At 43.7% G+C, this 18,086-nt stretch overlaps 1 protein-coding gene across 5 annotated transcripts in view; it reads right to left on the reverse strand.

Moving 5' to 3' along the window:
* The window catches only part of LOC109908822 (transcriptional activator GLI3), a 165,282-nt gene that overhangs the window by 123,451 nt on the left and 23,745 nt on the right, over positions 1 to 18,086 (reverse strand). For all 5 annotated transcript variants that reach the window (XM_031796175.1, XM_031796177.1, XM_031796176.1 and 2 more), the window contains one exon: positions 605 to 778. In XM_031796175.1, the coding sequence (XP_031652035.1) occupies positions 605 to 737 (133 nt within the window). In that variant the 5' untranslated portion in view covers positions 738 to 778. The remainder of the gene's footprint in view (positions 1 to 604; positions 779 to 18,086) is intronic.

The raw sequence follows: 18,086 nt of genomic DNA on the forward strand, positions 1-18,086 counted from the left end.
CACACACCTCTTACCACCTCAACAACCCCCCCCCCCCCCCCAAAAAAAAATAAAAAAATACATAACTCTTCCAGATGCAGCTAATGACCACAGCTGCAACTTAAGTCATGGTCATTTGTCCTCTGGTTTTGTTATGACTTTTGTCTGGCAGTCCCAGTCACTCCTGGAGAAAAAAATATTTTGTTTTCGAATATTCTTCATTTCTGCAGCTGTGTTGTGAGGGCCAAAAGACTGAACAATGAACATCTTTTGTTGTGTATTCAAGATGTTGCATATGTTGCATATACGATTGTTGTATATGAACTCAACTTTCTCCAAAAGGGCCTGACCTTGTTTTCAACATTACACATGATTGAGTTTGTAAGAACATGATCCCTTCACATCTTGCATTCCACTACAAACAGCATCCTAAATGAAGAAACACCAATATCTTAACTTTATGACCAAACCATTCAACTACTTACAACTTCCTGTTCGTAGTCAGACAAGACAAGAAATCGACAGGAGAGAGATGGAAGGGACCAGTGAGGAAGAGAACAAGAGAGGGGACCAGAGAGGGTAAGGAAGGAAAGAAGAGGAGGTAAAAGCTGGAAACAATCCTTACCATTGGATGTAGTGCTGGAGGCCACAGCCTTCTCGCTGATGTCGGCGGACGTGGACAAGCCCTTGGTTGCCACGATGGTCACCACCTTCTTCTTCTTCTCAGCTGCAGAACTGGCCTGGGACTGGGTTTCCATGGCGACAGCTCATTCCTCAGCACCTCATGGAGACAGGACACCTGGGGGGTAGGGAACAGGTGTCCAAGGAGATGTCAACAAGAGCAGACCTACAGTAAAATGTCCCATTGCAGAGCTTTATTAGAGCAAACTGTCATGCTACAGACTTTCCTAACATTATCTCCAGGTGCATTGGTCTTCCAGCGATGATTGTCCAAGGAGTGTCTATCATAGTAAAACTCTTAACACTTTTGTTTCGTTTAAAGCTTCAAGAAATGGTTAAACTGACCCAATTTTTAACAAGACAAAGTGCAATTAAGTGTAAAGACATCGTTGTTGAATTGCTCGAAAGGTTAATGTCACACTCTCTCAACAATAGAGATGCAACAGTATCCCACTGTGCAAAAACAGGTTGAATCAACACTGTTGCCACGTCACCTCAACCCCAAAATTCTGTGATGACATTGAATCAATATGGAAAACTAACTGGATTTGCAAAAAGTCAACAACTTAAGGGCATTTCGTATTTTTTTCATCCAATATTTAAACTAAATCTAATGACATGGTGACAACCAAATGTCAATAAAAAATAGACGTTGAACTGACATCTGTGCCCAGTGGGATGGCTCCACCTCTTTAGAAACAGACTGTATGAAAGCATGAAATCTAAAAGTCTTCAAGAAAACAATCCCATGGAACTGGCGCTTCATGTTTGCTGACCTCTGACCTCCATACCATAAGGAAGTCCTTCCAGTCAATCCCCTTTTATCCCTGGCCACAGAGAGGGCCATGGGTCAATCCACCAGCTCCACTCGGTTTATTTTCACTCATAATTGTTATGTTTGATCTTCCCACTGCCCTCTCAATGCACCCAATGGGCCTTATAGCATGAATCTTCCAACCGGGATTTCTGTAAAAACCTAATAAGATAATTTTGCAACCTCAAAAATGGGACAGCTAGCTAACTTCTCATCTCACCTAATTTTGAACTATGACATAGTTCCGTAATAGTTCCGTAAACTTACGGTAATGTGGGGGAATTAAGTTCTATACATTTTATTTCAAAGTATATTAGTTAAGGATGTTGCTGTTCAGTAAGCTCAGTTTATACTGTATCTTAGAGTATATGGAAGTGAAGGTTGTGGATAGGTACGTACGGATAATTCCTCCTCTTCCAGAGAGAAAGAAGAAACCTTCAGGGGATACTACAGAGAGAGAAACATTCACAGCCTCAAACAATTAAGGCTCGTCTGTGGTGCTTTTGGGAATATCATGGTGCCTGGCAATGTTTCTTTCTCTCAAAGAACAAACATTGTTTCGGTTAATGCTGTCTCTCCATTTTGAAGGGCAAATCTGGGTTTGGTACATTGATTTTGGGACTAGAATCTCAGATTGCCCCTAAGAGATTCAGCCAACAGTCTATAGTAGCAAACCGTCTCAGTTCAGTTCAGAACCTCTATTTGGGTCAAGTCATCCCTGAACCCTAGCCATGGAGACAGCAACCAAACATGCTAAACCACAACATAAAATATGGGATCATTTAAATCCACTGCAAGCCCTTCACTTAGACCCCGAAACACACCATTGTTCAAGGATAATTGCTGGAAATATTTAGTCTGTGCAACATTTCTTTCAAATAGAGTCCTAATTGCCAAACGATACTATTTAATTGCCTTCCATCCCATAAACACTAGCAGATTAGAAAGAGGGGAGTTGGTGAATAGGGCTGAAATGCACAGGGCTGATGTTGAATTTACAGGAGAAGTGGATGGTGTTACCAAAACTCTCCTGGGAGGGCGGTGTAGAGGATGGGGGGTGGGGGGTGGGGGTGGGGGGGGCAACTTCAGACAAACAAGGTGCGCTTAGTTTTTTTTTTCCCAACCCTCCTGCCGTCCATTCTAAGCTGACAACAACATCTGTAAGCAATCGTTAATTGCCCCCCTCCCAAAACGAAAAAAAAAACAAAGCACAATTACTCCCCGACCAATCAAGACAGAATTAAACAAACTCTTCCTCTAATCAGTCCCACATGAATACATGTGTACCATGTCACTCCAGACCTAATTTCTATCTTTCTATAACAGATCTCATCTCAAATCACTGGTATGCGTTTGATGAGTGTTTGAGTTTTGGGGTTAGTTTCAGAACTTTTTTCAATTTTTGTAGAACAACAAGAGTGAGTGAGTGTGTATGTGTGAGTTCCTGAGCACTCGATCGATTCAGGTCCTGGGTTGAGAGAGACAGCAAGCCACTCACCCACTTTCATTGGCCTGCAACCATAGAAACTCAAATGTGAGGCACTCCTCGACTGACATTCTGTCTCTGGCAGAGGGGAGATCAGACAAAGGTTTTTTTTCTGCCCTCTTTTAAATTGCACCGTTCTGACAATTGAACTCCTTGAAAAAGTGAAGAAGGAGAAACTTGTTTACACCCTCGACCTGCCGGTGCTTTTTGCCGGTGTTTGCGTGTGTCCCTGCGTGGGTGCGAGGTGCGTGCCAGCGTAAGTATGCGTGCGTTGGCTCCCTTCCATGTTTGAACCACTAAACCTCTCTACCTCCCTCCCCCCAGGTGAGTCAGAAAAGGTTGGAAGGAAGGAGGGATATTCAGATTCAGAAGAGAAATATATTGGGGGAGGAGTGCGGGGTGAGGAGAAAAGCAGGGCCATACACATTCCATTGGTACAACAAATATTCACAGCTCCTGGCCACTCAAGTGTGGCTGACCACCCTTTTGTGTTATGAAGCATTCAGAGCAGTCCATGGTTTTAGAGACAGCAATTAAAAGCAGGACCTTTTCACCCATAATCCCTCTGACCTGGACACCACCGCTACACCCAATCACACCATTCTACAAGTGTTCCTCCTTCTCGGTCTGTCTCTTTCTCTCATTCTGTTTATCTTTTAACCTTCTCTTTCCACTTCTTGGTTACTTTTATCAGTCTTCACAGTCAAGCAATGCAAAGTTGATAGACGGAGCCGAAGAACATGGCTGACGTTTTACATTCTCCCAACCAATTGTGCTATTTTTCTTTTTTTAAATGCGTTTTGTGTAACCTATTCTACCAACGGGACATTAAAAACGGACAATATAGAGCTAGCAAGATTTTCCATCCCCCGGCAGAACAGAGACGCTACCTCTGGTAAGACGAGGAGTGTCCTTTATTGTCAATAACAGCTGGTGCGCGATGTCTAATATTAAAGAAGTCTCAAGGTATTGCTCACCTGAGGTAGAGTACCTTATAATAAACTGTAGACCACACTATCTACCAAGAGAGTTCTCATCTGTATTATTTGTAGCTGTCTATTTACCACCACAAACCGAAGCTGGCACTAAGAACGCTCTCAACCAACTCTATAAGGCCATAAGCAAAGGAGAAAATGCTCATCCAGTGGTAGCACTCCTAGTGACCGGGGACTTTAATGCAGGCAATCTTCAATCAGTTTTACCAGCATGTCGAATGTGCAACAAGGGGGGGAAAAAATCCTAGACCACCTTTACACCACACACAGAGATGCATACAAAGCTCTCCCCTGCCCTCCATTTGGCAAATATGACCATAATTATATCCTCCTGATTCCTGTTTACAAGCAAAAACTAAAGCAGGAAGTACCAGTGACTCGCTCAATACGGAAGTGGTCAGATGATGTGAATGCTACACTACAGGACTGTTTTGCTAGCACAGACTGGAATATGTTCTGGGATTCATCCAATGGCATTGATGAAAACACCACCTCAGTCATTGGCTTCATTAATAAGTGCATTGATGACGTCATCCCCACAGTGACTGTACGAACATATCCCAACCAGAAGCCATGGATTACAGGCAACATCTGCATCGAGCTAAAGGCTAGAGCTGCCGCTTTCAAGGAGCAGGAGAATAATCCGGACGCTGATAAGAAATCCTGCTATGCCCTCAGACAAACCATCAAACAAGCAAAGCGTCAATACAGGATTAAGATTGAATCCTACTACACCGGCTCTGACGCTCATCGGAGGTGACAGGTCTTTGAAACTATTACGGACTACAAAGGGAAATTCATACGCAAGCTCCCCAGTGACGCGAGCCTACCAGATGAGCTAAATGCCTTTTATGCTCGCTTCGAGGCAAGCAACACTGAAGCATGCACGAGAGCACCAGCTGTTCTGGATGACTGTGTGATTACGCTCTCGGTAGCCGATGTGAACAAAACCTTTAAACAAGTCAACATTCACAAAACCATTGGGCCAGACGGATTACCAGGATGTGTACTCAAAGCATGCGCAGACCAACTGTCAAGTGTCTTCACTGACATTTTCAACCTCTCCCTGACCAAGTCTGCAATACCTACATGTTTCAAGCAGACCACCATAGTCCCTGTGCCCAAGGAAGTAAAGGTAATCTGCCTAAATGATTACCGCCCCGTGGCACTCACGTCGGTAGCCATGAAGTGCTTTGAAAGGTTGGTCATGGCTTACATCGACAGCATCCTCCCGGACACCCTGGACCCACTCCAATTCGCTTACCGCCCCAAATGATACACAGATGATGCAATCTCAATCGTACTCCACACTGCCCTTTCTCACCTGCACAAAAGGAACACATATGTGAGAATGCTGTTCATTGATTACAGCTCAGTGTTCAACACCATAATGCCCACGAAGCTCATCACTAAATTAAGGAATCTGGGACTAAACACCTCCCTCTGCAACTGGATCCTGGACTTCCTGATGGGCCGCACCCAGGTGGTAAGAGTAGGCAACAACACGTCTGCCACGCTGATCCTTAACACTGGGGTCCCTCAGGGGTAGTACAGTACCTGGATTATCAGTGGGGCCCAGAGTTTTTCCTGACTTTGTGACCACCTGACCAGGATCAACTCTGGGCACTAGTCATAACCTAGCCTTGCTATAACCATTATCATTATATAATAAGTCATAAGTATGCCATATTGTAAGTACCTACAGGATGTGCCATTTTTGGAAATTATAATCTAGGTCAGGTAATGCTAATGTTATTTTTCTATCTGAGGATTTATCTCAGGAAGGCGCATACACTGAGTGTACAAAACATTAAGGACACCTTCCTAATGTTAAATTGTCCTCAGAACAGCCTCAATTCGTTGGAGCATGGACTCTACAAGGTATCAAAAGCGTTCCACAGGGATGCTGGCCCATGTTGACTCCAATGCTTTACACAGTTGTGTCAAGTTGGCTGGATGTCCTTTGGGTGGTGGACCATTCTTGAAACACACAGGAAACTGTTGAGCATGAAAAACCCAGCAGCATTGCAGTTCTTGACACAAACCGGTGCGCCTGGCACCTACTACCATACCTCGTTCAAAGGTACTTCAATATTTTGTCTTGCCCATTCAACCTTTGAATGGCACACATACACAATACTTAAAAATCCTCCTTGAACCAGTCTCTGCCCTTTCATCTACACTGATTGAAGTGGATTTAACAAGTGACATCAATAAAGGATCATTGCTTTCACCTGGTTTCACTTGGTCAGTCTATGTCATTGAAAGAGCAGGTGTCCTTAATGTTTTGTATAGTGTAAATATTATGCAATTCTTTTGAAAGTCATGATACTGTATGTTGTCATGTTTTGTAGGGCATCTACCATAAACCTTAGCTGCAGAGAATACATACTAATCTATTTACATGTCATTAGAAAATCAAATATTTCACCACGTTCGCATGAGATATCACCAAAAAAACGAACCAACATTTTACGGAGGCTGTATAATGTTCAGCCTCGCTGTATAACAGAAGGGCTGGTCTTTGCATGCTCAGTAAGCACCTTACAAAAGAAGGCATTATGAACCACGCATCGGTTGAAGTCGTTACCCAAAATAAATCCACATTTCATATGAATGTTTATTCCTTGAAATGACTGTCCCACACTCAATTAGTGTATGGAGAATGAAAGGGTGTGTCTTTATTTGTATGCCATCATAATCCTTTCCCACAGAAAGGGAGGCGATTAATCAGGTTAAAAATATCACTATTCAGACTGTTGGTAAGAAAAATAAACATTCTTGTATTATAAGCACATTAAGCCAATCAAATTAACATAAATTATACACTTTGATGACAAAGGCTCTGAGTTTAAAGTCATTTGCCAGTTGTGCATCAAAGTCAAACACTGAAATAAACTTTTCTCTTTGAGGGTCTTCACACTTACTAAACTTTATTGTTTGGGGATTCTAATACCCTGGACTACACATATACTGGAATATAAACTTGGAATATAAACTTGCGAACTTGTAATGTCTGGACGACACTCACCCAACAGTTGCCCCCCTCTAAGCAGGGCAGTCTCAACAGTCTATTTTTTTTACTTGCCTACACTGTATGGAGGACCAAAGCTGCCATAATTAGAATTAAATAAATAAATGCACACATAAATACATAAATAATTATTTTAATTAATGTTATTCATTTATATAATTTCTCTATTTCTGCCTCCAATATGATAATGAGGGCGTGTCAAGCAAATGTGTGTGTGTGGTATCTAACACACCAGTGGTTGATCAATGTCACGGTGCGTTGATCGATTGCATTTGCCTGGTCTGCGTTCAGTATGACAGAACATGTTAAAGGTTTAAAGGCTATGTTTCCCATTAGAATCCCCAAACAATAATGTGTCGCACATATAGCTACTGTATGTATTAATATGTCACTTTATGGGGGGAAATTGGAAATAAAATCTATTATATGCTGCTGTGCACCATAAAAACATAAAAATAACAAATGGAACACTGTCATTGCTTGGCATAGAAACTGGTGAACAGTTTTGGAACACTGAGCCATTGACTGCCTGCCTGCACCATGCGTCTGTGGGCTCCCGAATGGTGCAGTGGTCTAAGGCACTGCATCTCAGTGCTTAAGGTGCCACTACAGACACCCTGGTTCGAATCCAAGCTGTAAGACAACCGGCCGTGATTGGGAGTCCCATAGGGCGACGTCTGGGTTTGGCCGGTGTAGGCTGTCATAAATAAGAATTTGTTCTTAACGGACTTGCCAAGTTAAATAAGTGTAAAATACAAGTGGGTTGCATTTGACAATAAGGCACCAGACTACTATAGTTTTGAAGACCAAGATGGGCAAGAGGAATGACCAGGATGGGCAAGAGGAATGTCCACGATGGGCAAGAGGAATGACCAGGATGGGCAAGAGGAATGACCAGGATGGGCAAGAGGAATGACCAGGATGGGCAAGCGGAATGATCAGGATGGGCAAGAGGAATGACCAGGATGGGCAAGAGGAATGACCAGGATGGGCAAGAGGAATGTCCAGGATGGGCAAGAGGAATGACCAGGATGGGCAAGCGGAATGATCAGGATGGGCAAGAGGAATGACCAGGATGAGCAAGAGGAATGACCAGGATGGGCAAGAGGAATGTCCAGAAAAGCATGGTAAGCTAATGTTACTGAGGATTAAGATCGCTAGCTTGGGTACAACTGATAAAGTCCAGTTGGCTAGCTAGCTGCATTTTACAACAATACTCTCCGTTTTACACTTAGCTAGCTAGCTAATTAACTAAACTGCAATTTTCATAAACCATTATAATCTAGCTTCATACGGTAGTCAAATACCTGTCAGATGTAAAGCAAGCAGGATCGGGGGCATGTCAGAAGCAACGCTTGTTTCCTAGCTCATGCTAACTACATCAGTTATTAAGCAATAGAGTGGACACTTAATAGGCTAGCAGCTAGCTAGCTACAGTCAAATAAGGAGGATGTTGTCATGATAGGTGACTTATTCTATGTCAAGCTAGCCACAATACGGATTAGCCACAATACTGGAATTTGCTGTTCGCCTAAGCAATTGTTAGTGAGATGAAAATATAAATAATATCTTTGCTAGCTATAAATTCACGTATGCCATGTAATTTGTCATAGCTTTAATCCCAAAATGGCACGCATACTTTTAAATCAGATCTAATGTTGTCATTTATATACATGAATGTGAAATAGGCAAACTGATACATGAATCTTAAATACAGGTACGATTTGATTTTGTTAGTCTTTGCAGGTTTGTCATCTGATTTCTTGGAGCCTGGTGGATATGGATGCAACCATACAACAAGGCAGGACATTTTTCTGCATCCAGGTTGAGGTTTGCTACCAGCAGGAACATGGAACACTATGTCATGATACTAGACAGGAGGCCCTGGGCCAGTAGGAGGTCAGAGGTGAGGGCTCTCTCTCTTTCTAGCACTCACTACCTCTATCCATCTCTCTCCAGGTACTACAGAGACAGAATGGTCCAAGGACCTCCAGAGCCTTCTAGTCAACTACCTGCGATCTCTCCAGAGCACAGAGAAGTAAGCTACGCTCATAATAGTATACTTGCTGCAACATGTACACCTCCTTCAAAGTAACAGTTTGCCTGTGTGATGACATAGCATATTATCCACAGCCACTGGTTGGATTGGATTCACTGTACTCAAGCCAAAACTCATGCTCTCTCCTCCCTGTAAAAGTCTCCCAGACTCTAGAACAGCACATCAAACAACACAAAAAAAACATGCCACCCTGTTGTCGGAAGTTTACATACACTTAGGTTGGAGTCATTAAAACTAGTTTTTCAACCACTTCACAAATGTCTTGTTATAGTTTTGGAAAGTCGGTTAGGACATCTACAGTGGGGCAAAAAAGTATTTAGTCAGCCACTAATTGTGCAACTTCTCCCACTTAAAAAGATGAGAGAGGCCTGTAATTTTCATCATAGGTACACTTCAACTATGACAGACAAAATGAGAAGAAACAAAATCCAGAAAATCACATGGTAGGACTTTTAATGAATTTATTTGCAAATTATGGTGGAAAATAAGTATTTGGTCAATAACAAAAGTTTATCTCAATAGTTTGTTATATACCCTTTGTTGGCAATGACAGAGGTCAAACGTTTTCTGTAAGTCTTCACAAGGTTTTCACACACTGTTGCTGGTATTTTGGCCCATTCCTCCATGCAGATCTCCTCTAGAGCAGTGATGTTTTGGGGCTGTTGCTGGGCAACACGGACTTTCAACTCCCTCCCCAAAAAATGTATGGGGTTGAGATCTGTAGACTGGCTAGGCCACTCCAGGACCTTGAAATGCTTCTTACAAAGCCACTCATTCGTTGCCCAAGCGGTGTGTTTGGGATCATTGTCATGCTGAAAGACCCAGCCATGTTTCATCTTCAATGCCCTTGCTGATGGAAGGAGGTTTTCACTCAAAATCGCACGATACATGGCCCCATTCATTCTTTCCTTTACACGGATCAGTCGTCCTGGCCCCTTTGCAGAAAAACAGCCCCAAAGCATGATGTTTCCACCCCCATGCTTCACAGTAGGTATGGTGTTCTTTGGATACAACTCAGCATTATTTGTCCTCGAAACACGAAGAGTTGAGTTTTTACCAAAAAGTAATATTTTGGTTTCATCTGACCACATGACATTCTCCCAATCTTCTTCTGGATCATCCAAATGCTCTCTAGCAAACTTCAGACGGGCCTGGACATGTACTGCCTTAAGCAGGGGGACACGTCTGGCACTGCAGGATTTGAGTCCCTGGTGGCGTAGTGTATAACTGATGGTAGGCTTTGTTACTCTGGTCCCAGCTCTCTGTAGGTCATTCACTAGGTCCCCCTGTGTGGTTCTGGGATTTTTGCTCACCTTTCTTGTGATCATTTTGACCCCACGGGGTGAGATCTTGCGTGGAGCCCCAGATCGAGGGAGATTATCAGTGGTCTTGTATGTCTTCCATTTCCTAATAATTGCTCCCACAGTTGATTTGACAGCTCTTTGGTCTTGGCCATAGTGGAGTTTGGAGTGTGACTGTTTGAGGTTGTGGACAGGTGTTTTTTATACTGATAACGAGTGGAGGACAGAGGAGCCTCTTAAAGAAGAAGTTACAGGTCTGTGAGAGCCAGAAATCTTGCTTGTTCACAGTAGGTATGGTGTTCTTTGGATGCAACCAAATACTGTGACCAAATACTTATTTTCCACCATAATTTGCAAATATTTTTTTTTCTCATTTTGTCTGTCATAGTTGAAGTGTACCTATGATGAAAATTACAGGCCTCTCTCGTCTTTTTACGTAGGAGAACTTGCACAATTGGTGGCTGACTAAATACTTTTTTGCCCCACTGTACTTTGTGCATGACACAAGTAATTTTCCCAACAATTGTTTACAGACAGATTATTTCACTTATAATTCAGTTTATCACAATTCCAGTGGGTCAGAAGTTTACATACACTAGGTTGAATATGCCTTGAAACAGCTTGGAAAATTCCAGAAAATGATGTCATGGCTTTAGAAGCTTCTGATAGGCTAATTTACATCATTTGAGTCAATTGGAGGTGTACCTGTGGATGTATTTCAAGGCCTACAATCAAACTCAGTCCCTCCTTGCTTGACATCATGGGAAAATCTAAAGAAATCAGCCAAGACCTCAGAAAAAAAATAGTAGACCTCCACAAGTCTGGTTCATCCTTGGGAGCAATTTCCAAACGCCTGAAGGTACCACGTTCATCTGTACAAGCAAAAGTACATAAGTATAAACCCCATGGGACCACACAGCTGTCATACCACTCAGGAAGGAGACGCATTCTGTCTCCTAGAGATTAACATACTTTGGTGCGAAAAGTGCAAATCATCCCAGAACAACAGCAAAGGACCTTGTGAAGATGCTGGAAGAAACAGGTACAAAAGTATCTATATCCACAGTAAAACGAGTCCGGTGTCGACATAACCTGAAAGGACGCTCAGCAAGGAAGAAGCCACTGCTCCAAAACCGCCATAAAAAGGCAGACTACAGTTTGCAACTGCACATGGGGACAAAGATCGTACTTTTTGGAGAAATGTCCTCTGGTCTGATGAAACAAAAATAGAACTGTTTAGCCATAACGATCATCTTATATTTGGAGAAAAAGGGGAGGCTTGCAAGCCGAAGAAAAACATCACAACCGTGAAGCACGGAGGGGGCAGCATCATGGTGTGGGGGTGCTTTGCTGCAGGAGGAACAGTTGCACTTCACAAAATAGATGGCAACATGAGGGAGGAAAATGATGTGGATATATTGAAGCAACATCTCAAAACATCAGTCAGGAAGTTAAGGCTTGGTCGCAAATGGGGCTTCCAAATGGACAATGACCCCAAGCATATTTCCAAAGTTGTGGCAAAATGACTTAAGGACAACAAAGTCAAGGTTGGGGTGGCCATCACAAAGCCCTGACCTCAATCCTATAGAAAAGTTGTGGGTAGAACTCAAAAATTGTGTGAGCAAGGAGGCCTAAAACCTTGACTCAGTTACACCAGCTCTGTCAGGAGGAATGGGCCAAAATTCACACAACGTATTGTGGGAAGCTTGTGGAAGGCTACCCAAAAGGTTTGACCCAAGTTCAACCATTTAAAGGCAACGCTACCAAATACTAATTGAGTGCATGTAAACTTCTGACCCACTGGGAATGTGATGACAGAAATAAAAGCTGAAATAAATCACTCTCTACTATTATTCTGACATTTCACATTCTTCAAATAAAATGGTAATCCTAACTGACCTAAAACAGGGAATGTTTACTAGGATTATATGTCAGCAATTGTGAAAACCTGAGTTTAAATGTATTTGGCTAATGTATATGTAAACTTCTGACTTCAACTGTATATGCAGACAATTACCTGAGGTTGGATGCAACTGCCAAGGCTTTCAAAGGCCACATTTTGGGGATGTATAAACTCATTTAAATTTTTGTTAGATTACAAAACAATAACTTTTTCATAGTATGTTTGTCAGTAACTTTTACTAACTTCTGTGATAAGTTAAACACATAGATAACACTTGAAGCATATGATTCGTATGAAGGTCGTATGAGGGTCTAAAGTAAATGTCCAGGGTGAAAACATTTGTATTCATGTATACCAGACATCACACAGGCGTGTCAAATAAAACATACAGTACCAATCAAAAGTTTGGACACACCTACTCATTCAAAGGTTTTCCTTTATTTTCACTATTTGCTCCAGTGTAGAATAGTGACGACATCAAAACTATGAAATAACACATATGGAATCATGTGGGAACCAAAAGCATTAAAGAAATCAAAATATATTTTATATCAGAGATTCTTCAAAGTAGCCACCCTTTGCCTTGATGCCAGCTTTGCACACGCTTGGCATTCTCTCAAACAGCTTCATGAGGTAGTCACCTGGAATACATTTCAATTAACAGGTGTGGCTTGTTAAATGTTCATTTGTGGAATTAATGCATTTGAGACAAGCAGTTGTGTTAAGGTAGGGGTGGTATTCAGATGATAGCCCTATTTGGTAAAAGAACAAGTCCATATTATGGCAATAACAGCTCAAATAAGCAAAGAGAAACAACAGTCCATCATTACTTTAAGACATGAAGGTCAGTCAATCCGGTTTCTTAAAGTGCAGTCGCAGGCGCTATGATGAAATTGGCTCTCATAAGGACCGCCACAGGAAAGGAATACTCAAGAGTTACCTCTGCTGCAGAGGATAAGTTAGAGTTACTGGCCTGTTCAAGTAACAGACACATCTCAACATCAACTGTTTTCTTCCGTTGAAGGAGAAGAGGACCAAAATGTAGCGTGGTTAGTGTTCAACATGTTTAATAAGGACAATAAACGTGAACACTACAAAATACAAAAACAACAAATGTGAAAAACCAAAACAGTCCTATCTGGTGCATAAACACAAAGACAGAAGACAACCACCCACAAACCCCAACACAAAACAGGCTACCTAAATATGGTTCCCAATCAGAGTCAATGACTAACACCTGCCTCTGATTGAGGACCATATCAGGCCAAACATAGAAATAGACAAACTAGACATACAACATAGAATGCCCACTCAGCTCATGTCCTGACCAACACTAAAACAAAGAAAACACAAAAGAACTATGGTCAGAACATGACATGTTCAGAGGAGACTGCGTGAATCAGGCCTTCATGGTCGAACTGCTGCAAAGAAACCACTACTAAAGGACACCAATAAGAAGAAGAGACTTGCTTGGGCCAAGAAACACGAGCAATTGACATTAGACGGTTTCAGTCACAATTTGCTTTTACCATAGTGTTCTATAGTAGCTTTAATATGGTAGCTAGTGTTAGCCTAACACATAGGCGAAATTCCCACAGGGTATGGGGGACTTGCTAGCTAACTTTACCTAGCTGAGTAGCCTAAATTATAATATGAATGACACTATATGATAACATAACTGTACTTTTAGAATCTTATGGTGGGGGTAAACATTCTTTATTGATATGCTAACGTTACTTGATCATGAAGCATGTTGTTAATTTTAGTAAGCTAGGAGTTAGCTGTGTATTCTCAGCTAATTTAATGTGTACAGATGAGAAAATAAGCCCTTTAATATTCTGCACATGCTTGTGGATTGTTTTATTATTCAAGAGTCTAATATGGTTTGGTTGCATTATTCAATATTGTAATAGGTTTTAGAAGAAAAGTTGCTAGGATTGTTAAATAGTTTGTGCTTGATAAGTTTGCCCAATCAAATGATTTGTTTCAGAGAGTTCTGTGATGAGGAAGAGACTAAGAACTAGTGGCTACTGTGATATTTACGGTCAATTTGAGCTGCGGACTAAGAATGTTGCATTGCCAGCTACCATAAAAGGTAAAGCAAGGATGTAATGTAAATTGAAAAGTAGAAATCTCTTTCGCCACTTTGCCACTCAGACTCTCCTTCATCTCTCGTAGTAGGAATAGGGCCGTGGATTTTTTTTAAAGCAGTGGGAGGGTTTTTACATCGGGTTAAACAACAAGCTAAAAAAACATTGCCTTTGAAAAAATATATATATTTCTGCAACTGGTAAAGGAGACCATTATCGAAGGTATGGAAATAGTCCTGTCGTTACACACTAAACACAGTATGGAAACTTATAGAAACAAAAGTAATATCACAGATCAAAATACTGAAGGTGTGCTTCCAATTGCACCATTTCATCTAGAATGCACGCAAGCACGCACAAACACACACACTGGGGGAGATCTCTCTATGAACTCTAAGTGTCTTCTTAGATTTGGCGACCCCCACCCCTTGCTGAGGGGATACTGAATTTGTGTTCATTTCATTGGGGGGGGAGTACTGGCAGCGCTGCAGCATTCATCATCATTACATCAGTGACCACTGAGAACCTTTATCTGGCGCTTATCAACAGTGCACAAACACACTACAGCACAAAGAGGGGGGGGGGGGGGGGGGGGGGGTAGAGGGGGAGAGGAGAGGAGATTGAGGAATGAGAGAGGTTGTGAGGAAAAGTGGGATAAATAGAGAGAGGGTAGGAGGGATGAATGGAGAGAGGAGGGTGAAGGGGGAAAATGGGGAAAGAAAAGGATATAGAGGATAAAAAGGAATATGAAAGAGGAAAAAAGGTAGCGCGCCATATCATTCCATCAACGGAGGAAAATATCTGGTAAGAGTGAGGAGATTTGTAGAGGGGAAAGGAGGAGGAGGAGGGGAGTATAACCATAACCTCTCTGCAAGATTAGCTGAATCTAGCAATAAAACAGAACGCTCTGTATTGGCCCCCATGGTCCAAATAAACCAACACAGTCATGAAGTAGGCACGACAATGCCTCTTCCCCCTCAGAAGGCTGAAAAGATTTGGCATGAGCCCCCAGGTCCTCAAAAAGTTATTCAGCTGCACCATTGAGAGCATCTTGACAGGCTGCATAACCGCTTGGTATGGCAACTGCTTGGCATCTGACTGGAAGGTGCTGAAGAGGGTAGTGCGTACGGCCCAGTACATCACTGGGGCCAAGCTACATGACTGGGGCCAAGCTTCCTGCCATCCAGGACCTCTATACCAGGTGTGGTCAGAGGAAGGCTAAACATTGTCAAAGACTCCAGCCACGCAAGTCATAGAACATTCTGTCTGTTACTGCATGGCAAGCGGTACCGATGCACCAGGTCTAGAACCAACAGGACCCTGCGCAGCTTCTATCCCCTAGCCATAAGACTGCTAAATACTTAACTAAATAGCTACTTGGACTACCTGCATTGACCCTTCTTCCACTAACATTTTTTGACTCATCACATATGCTGCTGTTACTGTTTATTATCTATCCTGTTTACTAGTCACTTTATTCCTAGTTATATGTACATATCTACGTCAATTACCTCATACCCCTGCACATCAACTCTGTCACGTTCTGACCTTAGTTTTTTTGTTATGTCTTTGTTTTAGTATGGTCAGGGCGTGAGTTGGGTGGGTTGTCTATGTTAGCTTTTCTATGATTTGCTATTTCTGTGTTTGGCCTGGTATGGTTCTCAATCAGAGGCAGCTGTCTATCGTTGTCCCTGATTGAGAACCATATTTATTTTCTGTTTAGTGTGTGTTGCACCTGACGGAGCTGTTTCGTTTGTTCACTTTTATTACTTTGTATTTAGTGTTCAGTTCAGGTTATTAAAAGGATGAACACTTACCACGCTACAAATTGGTCCAACCTTTCTTACTCCTCATCAGAGGAAGACGACGAACGATACAGAATCACCCACCACCAAAGGACCAAGCAGCGTGGTAACGGGCAACAGCAGCGATCTCAAGACTCCTGGACATGGGAGGAGAGTTTGGACGGCAAGGGACCTTGGCACAGGCTGGAGAATATCACCGCCCCAAGGCAGAGCTGGAGGCAGCGAAAGCCGAGAGGCGGTGGTATGAGGAGGCAGCACGGCAGCGCGGTTGGAAGCCCGAGAGGCAGCCCCAAACATTTCTGGGGGGGGAACACGGGGAGTGTGGCTAAGTCAGGTAGGAGACCTGAGCCAACTCCCTGTGCTTACCGTGGAGAGAGAGGGACCGGGCAGGCACCGTGTTATGCCGTGAGGCACACGGTGTCCCCGGTGCGCAGGCATAGCCCGGTGCGATACATAGCAGCGCCTTGTATCGGCCGGGCTAGAGTGGGCATCGAGCCAGGTGCCATGAAGCAGGCTCAGCGCATCTGGCCTCCAGTGCGTCTCCTCTGGCCGGGGTACTTGGCACCAGCCTTACGCATGGTGTCCCCGGTTCGCCAGCACAGCCCATTGCGGGCTATTCCACCTCGCCGCACTGGCCTGGCTAAGGGGAGCATTCAACCAGGTAAGGTTGCTCCAGAGCTCCAGTGCACCTTCACGGTCCGGTCTATCCGGTGCCACCTCCACGCACCAGCCCTCTGGTGACAGACCCCCGCACCAGGCTGTCTCTCCATCTCCTCCCTACAGGTGCTCCCGCCTGTCCAGCGCTGCCAGAGCTTTCCTCCTGCCCAGCGCTACCAGAGTCTCCCGTCTGTCCTGAGCTGCCAGAGTCTCCCGTCTGTCCTGAGCTGCCAGAGCCTTCCTCCTGCCTAGCGTTGCCAGAGTCTCCCATCTGTCCTGAGCTGCCAGAGTCTCCCGTCTGTCCTGAGCTGCCAGAGTCTCCCGTCTGTCCTGAGCTGCCAGAGTCTCCCGTCTGTCCTGAGCTGCCAGAGTCGCCCGTCTGTCCAGAGCTGCCAGAGTCGCCCGTCTGTCCTGAGCTGCCAGAGTCGCCCGTCTGTCCTGAGCTGCCAGAGTCGCCCGTCTGTCCTGAGCTGCCAGAGCCGCCGGGAATCGTGGAATCGGTTCGGCATCTTTTATTTTAAAGGGGAACCGAACAACAAAACAATAAAGACTAAACGATACGTGACGTTCTGTAGAGCTGACAGGCATCAACACAAAAACAAGATCCCATAAAGACCCAGTGGGAAAAGGCTGCCTAAATATGATCCCCAATCAGAGACAAGGATAGACAGCTGCCTCTGTTTGGGAACCATACCAGGCCAACATAGAAATACAAAAACTAGTACCCACCCTAGTCACACCCGACCTAAACCAATTAGAGAATAAAAGGCTCTCTAAAGTCCGGGCGTGACAGTACCCCCCCCCCCCAAAGGACACCATATGTGAACTGATTGCCCCCCATCTATCTTCAGAGCTCGTGCTGCTAGGCGACCTAAACTGGAACATGCTTTAACACCGCAGCCAGCCATCCTACAATCTAAGCTTGATGCCCTCAATCTCACACAAATTATCAATGAACCTACCAGGTACCACCCCAAAGCCATAAACACGGGCACCCTCATGGATATCATCCTAACCAACTTGCCCTCTAAATACACCTCTGCTGTTTTCAACCAAGATCTCAGCGATCACTGCCTCATTGCCTGCATCCGTAATGGGTCAGCCTGGCCGGGGTCGACCTGGCCGGGGTATCCTGGAAGGACATTGACCTCATCCCGTCAGTAGAGGATGCCTGTTTTTTTTTTAAATGCCTTCCTCACCATCTTAAATAATCATGCCCCATTCAAGAAATTTAGAACCAGGAACAGGTATAGCCCCTGGTTCTCTCCAGACCTGACTGCCC

Source organism: Oncorhynchus kisutch, linkage group LG18 (assembly GCF_002021735.2).
Source record: "Oncorhynchus kisutch isolate 150728-3 linkage group LG18, Okis_V2, whole genome shotgun sequence".
Classification (NCBI taxonomy): Eukaryota; Metazoa; Chordata; class Actinopteri; order Salmoniformes; family Salmonidae; genus Oncorhynchus; species Oncorhynchus kisutch.